The sequence below is a fragment of the Astatotilapia calliptera genome, chromosome 3 (genome assembly GCF_964374335.1).
Source record: "Astatotilapia calliptera chromosome 3, fAstCal68.1, whole genome shotgun sequence".
NCBI lineage: Eukaryota > Metazoa > Chordata > Actinopteri > Cichliformes > Cichlidae > Astatotilapia > Astatotilapia calliptera.
The window spans coordinates 62,282,402-62,294,020 of NC_137424.1; the positions used below are offsets into that span (position 1 = coordinate 62,282,402).

At 39.8% G+C, this 11,619-nt stretch overlaps 1 protein-coding gene across 5 annotated transcripts in view; it reads right to left on the reverse strand.

Annotated features, from left to right (window-relative positions):
- The window catches only part of LOC113028266 (uncharacterized), a 120,565-nt gene extending 109,843 nt beyond the window's left edge, over nucleotides 1–10,722 (reverse strand). The window contains exons 1-7 of one of the 5 annotated variants that reach the window (XM_080293416.1): nucleotides 10,574–10,722; nucleotides 4,332–4,365; nucleotides 3,735–3,837; nucleotides 1,956–2,297; nucleotides 1,340–1,633; nucleotides 1,108–1,233; nucleotides 926–1,020 (exon numbers count right to left, since the gene is read on the reverse strand). In XM_080293416.1, the coding sequence (XP_080149542.1) occupies nucleotides 926–1,020; nucleotides 1,108–1,233; nucleotides 1,340–1,633; nucleotides 1,956–2,297; nucleotides 3,735–3,828 (951 nt within the window). In that variant the 5' untranslated portion in view covers nucleotides 3,829–3,837; nucleotides 4,332–4,365; nucleotides 10,574–10,722. The remainder of the gene's footprint in view (nucleotides 1–925; nucleotides 1,021–1,107; nucleotides 1,234–1,339; nucleotides 1,634–1,955; nucleotides 2,298–3,734; nucleotides 3,838–4,331; nucleotides 4,366–10,573) is intronic. The other 4 variants (XM_080293418.1, XM_080293417.1, XM_080293420.1 and 1 more) reach the window with 4 other exon arrangements.
- Nucleotides 10,723–11,619: the final 897 nt, after the last annotated feature.

Sequence of the window (11,619 nt, forward strand, 5' to 3'; positions counted from 1 at the left end):
GATCAATATGATTGTCATTGTGTAAGATGATTACATCTTTAGGATGAATACTGACTTCTGTTTCCTACACAGACACACACACACCACTGATCACATCACATGCTCATAGAGACACACACATCAGATGTTCTCTGTTGCAGACACACATGACACATGTGTGTGTACAGAATATCTCTACTTTTGTCACCTCTGGTGCCATTATTAGGATGAAGATTTGTGTCAGTGTGTGGGATTGTCCTCCTAAGGTTTTTCTTGTTAAATGGTGATTATGGGAAAGTGCATTTTGGGGTTTGTTATGGAGTAATACAAAACTAATACAACACAGTGTAATGGATTACTTACTCCGGGTAATAAATAATGTAACACATTACTTTAAAGTGTAATGTGAATTACAGCATGAGAGCAACATTGGTTAAAGCTACAATCAATAAATCTGCACATATGACATAAAACACAATGATGCGGTAGAAAAACTCGTTTTTCATTCTTGGGTTGTATTTTTAAATCAATATGTTTCTTTTATGTATGAGCACACCTACTGTCTCTGTTGGTGATGTGTGAAGTCCAGGAAAAGCTTGATTATATAAAATAATTTCATCAGTAGCAACATTTTTACCAAAACAGAGACTGGTGTGACATTACTGAAGTAGTAATCTAATAATGATGAATGAAATCACACTGATGTTTTCACATTGTTTCTGCTTCATTCCTTTAACATCAATAGAGAGTTCTTTCTACTCAACCTTAGTAAATGCCCATAATGCACATAATGTCTGTGTGGTAACCGTGTGCAGTTTTTTTTTTCTTTTTTCTGTTAAGCATTATTTCAGATAGTTTTATTTTGAAATTAGGATTAATATTTCATCTCATTTCTGAAAAACAATGAACATCTTGATATTTAACTTGTTCGTGTTTATCCACTCACGAATGAAGTCTTATTCCTAGTTTTGGGAGAAGAGCCTCTCAGAGGAACTTTAGCACCTCCCACATCAGTCTGATCCTCTGGGCTTCTGTTGTTCTCTTTTTGAAATTAAAAATAAATGAGAAGGAATGAAAATGAAAACATTGATTTATAGTAGAGGTAGGAAAAATTTATCAGTGACTTACTGTGTTTCTTCATTCTACATAAAAGGACAGCAGCTGATGAAATTAACAGCATGATGCAAAGAGCCAAACTAACAGCCAAACCAATGATGACAGAGGGAGAACTGGATGGGACCTCAAAGAAATCCTCTGAAATGGTAAAAAAAAAAAAAAGAAAAAAAAAGAAAAACTAGAAATCTGGACTTCATATGTTCAAAAAGTCTTTATATCATAAATGCAATAATATAATTTGAACCTGGAACATGTATGTGTGTCTCTCTGCTCTGGCTGATTTGCTTCTGTTGGACTCTGCAGGTGATGTTGTTGCTGTGTCTCTTCTCCACAGTCACTCTGCTGCTGACAGTATAGAGGTCATCAGGACCTCTGAGGGTCTCTGTAGGTCCAGCAGAGAGGAGGTTTCCCTCACCGTCCAACCACAGCAGCTCAGGCTCTGGATACCAGCCTGCAGACTCACACTGTAACACCACTCCTCCTCTGTTTTTGTCAATCCCTGATAAACCGATGACAGGTGAGGTGGCAGCATCGGATGCTGAAGAAAAGAAAACATGAAATTTTAAAGTCAAGGGGCATTAATGAAATTACAAGATGCAAAAATATACTTGTGTACCTGTTAAGCTAATAGAGTTCTGAATTCATAAATTTGGTCACTTACAAAGAAATGAAGAGTCTAAAATGTTTATGTTAGCTTAATCTTAATGGCGAGAGACTATTGAACAAAAAAATCCAGAACAAAAAATTTGTCTACAGAATCAATTTATTCCATTTCGACCTCTCCATCATGGGCAAGAACAAAGAGCTCTTAAATGATACCAGGGACAAGACTGCACAATACAAGACGAGAAGCTACTTACCAACAACTAGCTCGACGAAAGCTTCTTTTTCCATCTCTGGAATATAGCATTTGTATGTCCCTGTATCATCAAATTTCACTTTGGAGATTTTCAGTGAAATATTTCCGTACTTGAGTTCATTAACAAACACTGACGTCCTTCCTTTGAAAGAAGGATCTTTTAGTTTTTCGATTTCCTGACTGGCACGTGAAACGTAGACAAATCTAGGGTCAAGTGAAGATCTTGTCCACTCCAGTGTCTTTGTAGAAACATCATATGCAGGTTCCAGATGACATGGCAAAATTACATCATCACCAGCTCTTGCCACCAGTGCCTGAGATGGACCAATCAACTGAGGCTGACCTGAAAACAAATAATCATAATTCTTAAATAAGAAATCGCCAGAAGGAGGGATTTTTTTTAGCATTATCTCACAATTTTTTTTAAATTACTAAACCTAAAGGCCATGTCTCTAACAAGCATCTTCTCTGATTCTAAAACTATTAATATTATTGTTAGTGTATAGTGTTTGTTAAAATATAATACTATATAGCTATCCTATTTAAATACCTCTGCTGACAGAAACTGAAATGTGTTGGTTCATAAAAATAAAACAGTTTTGTATCCCGCCAGTGTTGTTTTGACTTCTTAAAACATGGCTCTTAATAAAGGCACATTAAGAGCACAAATATAAATAATTAAAATGTGTGCTTGAAATATGAAAGAAACCAAACATTTATTTATGTCATGTTTCAGCTGTGTGCAGGCAGGAATTGGTAGTGATGGGACGTTCTGTATCGAGGCTTCGGAGCGTGTGTCGAGTAATGGAGGGGGCGTTTCCGCGAAGCGCGTATCGAGGCTTGCTTCATTTATGGGAGGAGCTGAAAATGATGACGTCCGAAGCCTCGCTGCCCGGCTGTACCACGTGACTGGTTCATGAAGCGGTTCGAACTTTGCCGCAAATAATCATTTTCCATACTGCCAGCATAAATATACACAGTATACTGCCATCACTACACTATAGGTGTTTTACACACTCCTTTTGTTGTTGACATTTACAGGCTGTGTGCAAAATGCCACACTCTTCAAATTCATGCCAGCTATTATTTTTACGTCCAGTAGGTGTCCTGCTAGAGCAAATGAAGCTTCATGAAGCTTCGCGTTGGGGTGAACCAATTGGATGAAAAGCTTCAGTGCTTCATGGGGCTTCATCTGCCCATCACTAGGAATTGGACCCAAACGCAAACTCATTGGAAACAGGATTGAACTCAAAATGGCAGCTTTTATTGCTGAACACAAAACTCTACAAAACCTAAACTGGGAAGAAGCTAACAAAAACCACACAGGAAGCCACAGGGAGAAAGCCACAGGGAGAAACACACAGCATGAGGGAGACTACAACACTGACACAGAGAAACACAGGGCTTAAATACACTGGGAAATAACGAGGGGAATGAGACACAGAAGAGGGAGCACAGCTGGGAGAAATCGGACATAACGAGACCCAAGGGAAGTGAAACTCAGTACATTCACGTAGGACACAGACCTTCAAAGTAAAACAGGAAATGTAACATAGACGCAGACTTGACTACGGGAGACAGCAACTAAGAAACACAGAGGGCGGCTAACTAAATACTCAGAAATCTAAAGAGAATACAAGAAAGCCAAACTAAGACACTAGACTAAAGAATAAACTGAGGCAACAAAGAGAACTAAGATCATAATACAAAAACTCCGACACAAGAAACTCAAAACACTGGGTCACCGACCCAGGACCGTGACAATTTATGTATTAATTACCATTACAGACATCCTTTGAGAGAATGATGAAGATCAGAACACTGAAAGCTTTGAGCAGTGATTGAGGAAACAGTCCATCCTGCTGATGAGCCATCCTGCAGCTCTGAAAACAGACAGATAACATTAACACAATGGAAACCACTGCTGACTGGACAATTCTGTTTTGTGTTTCAGTAACATAAGTTGTACAATTATGACTAAATGAATTCCTGGGAAGAATTCTTGTCTGTCATCTAACTTGTTGGGGGGGGATAGAAGTGCTTCACAGAGTGTAGATCAGGGGTCCCCAATCCCAGTCCACGAGGGCCAGTGTCCCTGCAGGTTTTAGGTGTGTCCTTGATCCATCACAGCTGATTTAAATGGTGTAGATCATGCTATCTATACTGTCTTCTACAATTACAGTAGTGTCACCTGCTGTAAAGGTACAGAAAAATCTAGTTCATAGATTCACCTTTTCCACCCACATAAAAGCTTTAGAACAACTTACACTTGGACCATATTCTTCAAACCCAGTTTGACTCCAACAGTTTTAACAGTTTTTTAGACAGAAGCTACACGTCACATTAATAATAACATTAAATTTAATAGACAACATACCTGTTGACTGCTCTCTCTGCAACTCACTGAATGACTGTTAAAGAAAAATTAGTACAAATGATCAGTGATAGTTTCACTTACAGTGTGAACTTTGAGCCTGCTACTAAGTAACACTTAAGTTTCATAAACACTGCGGCAACAATTAAGAAACCTGTTGGTGAGGACTGTTCCTTTGTTTCTGGTTATCTTATCAAGTTCATAAAGAGTTTGTAGTTGTTTGGTGTATTTTTTTGCTGCAGGGAGCAGATTTGCTGATATATCTCCTACAATCTTATAAAAATGTAAGTGAAAGTAAGAGTTAAACAGTGAAAAACAAAAGAAAGAAAGCTCTTCCTGTTTTACCAATTTGAGTTTCCATAATACAGATTGCTCACAGAAAATCCTCTTTGGGGATGTGGGTTCGCATGTGGGTTAGTCCATGACCCATCAGCACTTCCATTACAGTAGGTGTGCAAACATAGATACACCTATTTGGGTCCTGCTTGATATAATTGCAAGTTTGGCCTCCCCACACAGCTCCACCATTCTCAGTGGTACATGGAGCAATGTTCCATGTTTGATACGAGTTAGTGGCAATAATGTACTGAGGAGGTGTGGTCCTTGGCTCAGCTGCAGGGGAGGAGTGGGTCACATCAATAAATGCTTCACAGTAATAAAAACATTTCAGTGTGTCGGGTCCACTTTTATATGTACCATGTATTCACTGTGGAGCACGGGTGGGCAGCCAACTGTGGGCCTTGGTATCGACGTAACATGTGAGACAGTGGGGCCCTGCGCAGTGGAATTCCAGTAGGGCAGTCCACACCCAGAGCATTTGCATACTGTTTGTGTACGCTGTGGACAAATATACCCTACATTTCATGCCAGTATATGCGGTCTACAGTCGGCTGCCCACAGTGTCCATGTCTCCATGGTGGCATATTTGCTGAGGATGAGCTTTTGTTTACTTTGTTAATCTATTTATTTATTTCAACATTTATTTCAACATTCATTGGGGCGGTATGGGGGCGGTATGAAAATGAAATAAAAAAAAATAAAATAAAATAACGGTTGGACACTGCTTGCATAATGAACAGGTTTTTGACAGCGCTCCCACACAAACGCAAAGCAGGAGATGAAGCATCGCTGAATATGTTTTGTTGAAAAACAAAATTGAATATGTTTCTTGAATATGTTTCCAAACCAACCTTTCCTTTCAAGACAAAAAGTAGGAAATATGGTGAAGCATATCTTCCCTTTGGCTTCAACTGCCGAGGTAGATCTCTCTGCAACAGTATTAGTTACCCCTGCGTGGGTACACACGCTGGGCTCTCCAAATCATGGACAAACAGTATCCCACATTCTTGATTTTAAGTTTACAAACACTTGTTGTAATGACTAACTACTCCTGACATTTTGGAGATGTTAGCTCTGTATACAGTAAAGTTACAGTGGGATACAAATAACATCAGGCTGATCCTGCCACGATTTGTCCCCCGGTTTAAATCAGGGACAAACAGTATCCCACAGCTGTTTATGTTTTTGAAGCCCTTTTGCACAGAGAGGCATTTTTTAAATGTATTGATAGCAATGTTGAATATTATTACACAGGGAAAAAAACAACTACATGTAAAATAATCACACCGTGATGCCTCTGCCTTTCTCAATGGAGGGACAGTAACTGTGTGTGTATGTAACCGTGTAAAACCTGAAGTTAGTAAGATTAACAGTATTTTGTCTCTATCTGCCATTGCAGAAATTCATCTCATGTAAACAATAACGTGGCGCACAGCATGACGTGAAAAAAGGCACACACCTTTGACGTGGCGTAGCGAACTCTGTTTCCTCGTCAACAACGGAGTGGTGGGGGGAGATTTTTCATGTAAAAGAAAGGGGGGCCTAACAAAAAAAGTTTGGGAACCACTGATCCAACCCATGGAAGTTCATTTCTAGAGTCTAGATAGCATAAAACGTGTTATGTACACCGTTATTTTCTCCAATTTATTGGATTTATAACAAATTTCACATAGCTGTCACTCCATCCATACATCCTCTTGTCCTTGTCAGGGTCATGGGGAGGCTGGAGCCTACCCCATGTGTTACAGGGTGAGAGGTGACACACACCCTGGACAGGCTACCAGTCTATTGCACAGCCAACACAGGCAACCATTCATACTTACAGGCAATTCAGAATCACCAATCAACCTAACCCCACAAACAGCATGTCTTTGGACTGTGGGAGGAAGCCAGAGTACCCAGAGAAAACCCACGCAAACACAGGGAGACCATGCAAACTCCAGACAGAACTTTTTGATTTGAACTCAGGGTCTTCTTTCTTTGAGGCAACAGTGCTAATCATCAGGCCATTGAGCAGTCTCTCCATACTAAAAAAAATAGGAAAGCAATAATTACAAAGCTCAATACAGAATTATCTTTACTTTTTTTTGTCCTTGACAGGTTAAACGGGCGAATCGTGGCTCAGGTGGTTGGGAAGCGTATCTGTAACCGGAAGGTTGCCGGTTCGATCCCCGGGCTCTCTGTCCTGGTCGTTGTGTCCTTGGGCAAGACACTTTACCCTATCGCCTACTGGTGTTGGCCAGAGGGGCCGATGGCGCGATATGGCAGCCTCGCTTCTGTCAGTCTGCCCCAGGGCAGCTGTGGCTACAACTGTAGCTTCCTCCACCAGTGTGTGAATGCGAGAGTGAATGAATAGTGGTATTGTAAAGCGCTATATAAATCCAATCCATTATTATTAAACTACAATAAATAACAACAGCATATATGTGGAGTGTGTATTCTTCTCTTCCAATTATAACCCCACTGATTTTCCTGTGGTTTTCAGATCTCACGTGAGTCTGTGATATCACATGTGCAGGCAACTAGTTAGACTCTTGTAAATGTACATTTTTTTGAGTGAACTAGAGGAACAGGTCCAGCTCCCTGTTTCAAACTATGTGAGTAATTGTTCTTAGGCTTCTCTTTATATTTTAAGATTTACTGTATATATGTTTATACATTAAATAATTTATAGCTTTAATTTAGTCATGCTTTTAGTTATTCTGCTGGGGACACATGTTCAAAATAGCTTTACCTGACAAATGGATGAAAAACTTAGAGAAGTTAGAAAAACAATTTAATCAGAATTTTGATTAATCTGTTAACATCTTGTGATGTTTCTAATTTTCAGCTGCAGCTACTCTTCATGTGACTCCTAACCAGTGTTGGGTAAGTTACTTTAAAATAGTAACTTAGTTACATTACTAGTTACTTCTCTCAAAAGTAACTCAGTTACTTCAAGTTACTCGTTACTTTCAAAGTACCTAGTTACTAGGGAAAGTAACTTTGGTTTTACTCAGAATTCTCTTGTTAATGTGTTTCTTCCATAACTTTGCCAGTCTTCTAGCTTGCTTACTTGCCACAAGTGCACTGTGCCACCAACCAATAGAAAGGAAAAGATAATGTTCATATTTCCACGAGAGAAATCCCACGCCTGGACCGTCATTGACTGCTGCCATGATTCCAGCCTACGTCACAGCGTCATGTGCGCCTTTTACATCCAACACAAAAACTACAGTCGTGGTGCTTTCGATTGTACTCAGAACTCAGAAATTCTGCCTTCTGAATAGGAAGATATAGGTAACACCAGACTGCAGATGAGCTGCATACAGGGCTGGACTGGGACAAAAAAATTGTCCCGGGCATTTTGACTAGAGACCAGCCCACCATTATAGGAAAAATCATAAAGCCTTTGAATGAAAACAAACACTGTTGTGACAGTGATGTACACTGTTCTGATGGTATATATGCATCAATCTATCAATCGTTTGTTGTAAGATTCAGATAATTATTTTTTAAAAGCGAGACATTTTAAATGAGAATAAGATAGAAAAGTATTTCCTTGTGCCCCCATTTCCCTGTTAATGCCCTACCTGCCCCCCTGGCAACACTTTGCTAGATCCGCCCCTGCACAGTTACCAGCTGTCAGCTACCTAAAAAAGGATCCTGGGGTTATTTGTCTCTCAGAAACAGTTCATAACTTCCCTTCAACTCATTCATGTCACTTAAAAGGTAAACCTGTTTCTCCATCACAGTTCTGATGATTCAGTAAGGACATCTCCTGGTTTCATCTTCATGTTTCCCTCTCACCAGATAACCAAACCATATCATGACCAGCAGCTTTTTTACAGCTGTGGCTCCAGCAAACATCAGCTGATACTAGAAATTAATATTAAATAAATTCTAACAACAGCTGATCAAGCTTAAACGTGCTGCTGCTGTTTAGCGCGACATCTGCTGGTTTCCTCTTTAGGCGCAAAGTGGGCGATAAACAAACAAGAGAGCCGATCAGCTGATCATTGATCAGTTTTATGACTGAAGTAGAAATGGGAGAGGGAGGGGGGAGAATGAGAGAAGAAGAGGCAGCTGTGCAGCAAAGACACAGAATAACTCCAGCTTTGTGCCTTTTTCATTGTAGCTGAAGTCCGGGACAAACTGTTCCTTTTCACCTCAATAAGAAACGTGTAATATTTTCTCTGAATACCAGACGGGACGGTTGGCAACTCTAATAACTTATGAACAAAATAAAGTTCAACATCATTAACTTCATAGCACCCACCCAGCTGTATAGAAACTCTGTCATGCTAGCTAGCACGCAGTACGGAAAAAGTCAGAATAACGAAAATAAACTCCACCTAAACTTGGTTCATATCTGACCCAGAGAGACTGCAGGTCATAACTTCTTACCTGAAGTTCAGTTCACACTTGGACCGGCGGCCGCCTCGGGTCTCTTTTCCTTCTGCGTCCCTTTTCCTTCATCCACCTGCTGGCCTCCACCACTTGCTAATGTTAGTGAATCTGTGGAAGCTCCGCGATAGCCACCACACGAAGTAACGAGTAACGACCCTATCTAAATCCCAGTAACGACTAACGCGTTCCTGATTTTGGCATAATAACTAGTTACCGTGCTCGTTACCACAATAATAACGTAGTTACTGTAACGCGTTACTTAATAACGCGTTAGTCCCAACACTGCTCCTAACAGACTCCAACACTTTCAATATGAGTCGTTATCTTTTGATTGTGAGAGCGAGAGAAGTTAGAACATTTTAGTCCAGCGTGTAACAGTAAAAGAACTTCGTCTTCGGAGCCCCGCAAGGGACATGGGAGAAAAAAAATTACGATGAACTTTTGCGAGATCTCGCAAAAGTTGAATTCCAACAATGGCTACTTAGTTGTAATATTACTCTTTCTGGGTCACAAAATAAACTTTTAAGATATTTTGAGGTGTGAATCTAGTTGTGTAAATGTCAGATATCTGCTCGGTTTACAAGACATCGCATATTTGCAAAAGTGCTCTGACATTTTCGGAGATCTGACACCCACCATCTCGAAGCTAACGGGAGGTCGAAAGCTACTACAGCCAGGAGGAACACTGCTTTCCCGGCACATCGTGCCTTGACCTCCCGGTCGGCTTCAAGCTGGCGGCCTCCAAAGAATGCGGCTAAAACTTTTGCGAGATCCCGAGTTTGTTTTGCGAGATCTCGCAAAAGTCCGTCTTAATTTTTTTTCCTCCCATGTCATATACGTAAATTCTACAAACTACAAACATGCTTCATCTTCAGTCATTTCAGACAGCTGGGCTTCTGAGTTTGTATCAAGCAGTCATTTTCACAAGAGAAACCGAAACAATTCATGTGAGTTGACTCCACCCACTCTATAACCAGCAGAACAATCAGCAGCAGTGTTTTATCTCTATTTGGCAAATACATTAAAGAAAAGCACAAAGGCTCAGCCAAGGCTGGAGGTGACCCATCAGGAACTCACCAGGAACACAGATCAGCTTAGACTATGACCTTTTATTTTGAAATGAGTCTGCTCCATATCAGTGTAACTTAAGCACATAACTAAAACTGAAAGCAGAGTTCCTATAAGTCACCTCGATGACACAAAGTCCTGCTTTAAGTGCAGGCCTCTGCACGACTCCAAGAACAGTTCTTTATAGACATAAATACTGTTCTTCTTACACTTTGCTGCTACATTTGGAGCTTTGTGGGAGGTTTTAACAACATTTGTTATCTTGTATGTGCTCACCGCTCACATTTTGATGGAGAAAAAACAGCCTGACTTTATTCAGTAACATACAGAAAAAATCGCTTTGTTTTTTACTACAGTTTTAGGGTTTTGTTATAAGGTTCTTGTTTGTTTCTTCTCTGACTCAAAACCAAAACAAACAATAAAGAAACACAATAAACAAAAAGACTTACCACAGATAAAAACCCCAGACTCCGACACAGTGATCCAAACTATTGCTCTCAAAGTGAAACGAGTGGCTGGAGCCGAGCAGGAAACAGGAATTTAAACAAGTATGAACGAGTCACTGCAAACCAGACACTCCGGTCGGATCACTTTCTAACATTCATCGGTCTATTTATCAGATAAACACTGAGCATGAAAAACACAGGGACGGTTGTCCTTTGTTGCATACTGCACCAGATCAGTACAGACCATGTGTAAAAAAGAGGAGGAGCTCAAAATGGTTTCAGTAGTTTGTTATTACGTTCAACAAGGAGCTTGTGTTTTGGGCAGCATTTGCATTTCATCAAAGTACATCAAAGTGTAAATACACACAATGTGTAATTCCTGTCAGTGTTTGCCAAGTCCTTAAATCACCTGCTCGATTCATCTTATCTACCTGTCAGACTATGAAAATCTAAATCTTTTTTAGAGCTATACAAAGCGGTCCTTTTTTGTATTCTGGTGTAAAATGTCTTCATGTACACACTTCAGGTGTATGCACTGTTTTCTGAACCGGATAAGTTGAGTATCACAAACATTACTTTAATGCTGAATAAGGAAACATTACTCATCAATGCTTAACTTAATAATAAAGATCAATCTCACTGTAAATGTCATGTCACTTAACAGTTTAACAACATTTTCAAGTATATTATACGTGCATGTGTTTGAGTTATTTTTTTTCTCTTTCTTCTGTTCTTAGCTCCTTCTATAATGGGTTACATATAAATAATAGGCTGTACCTTGATCCTCCTGCCAGGCAGCTGCTCACCACAGTTATAAAATTCTGCAGCCATGCACCAGTGAACTGCTTTATTAAACTCTGGCCTTATATAACCTTAACCCTTTAAGACCTACCATAGAACCAAGTTCGCCAGAGCTTATATTATATTTTTACATGCTGTGGAGCCATTTTTGGGAGCATTTCAAGTTGCTATACATCAATACAACCATTATAGCCCAAACTTTAATAATATGTCTGCATTAGGTGCATAGTAATTACATAAATTGCAAA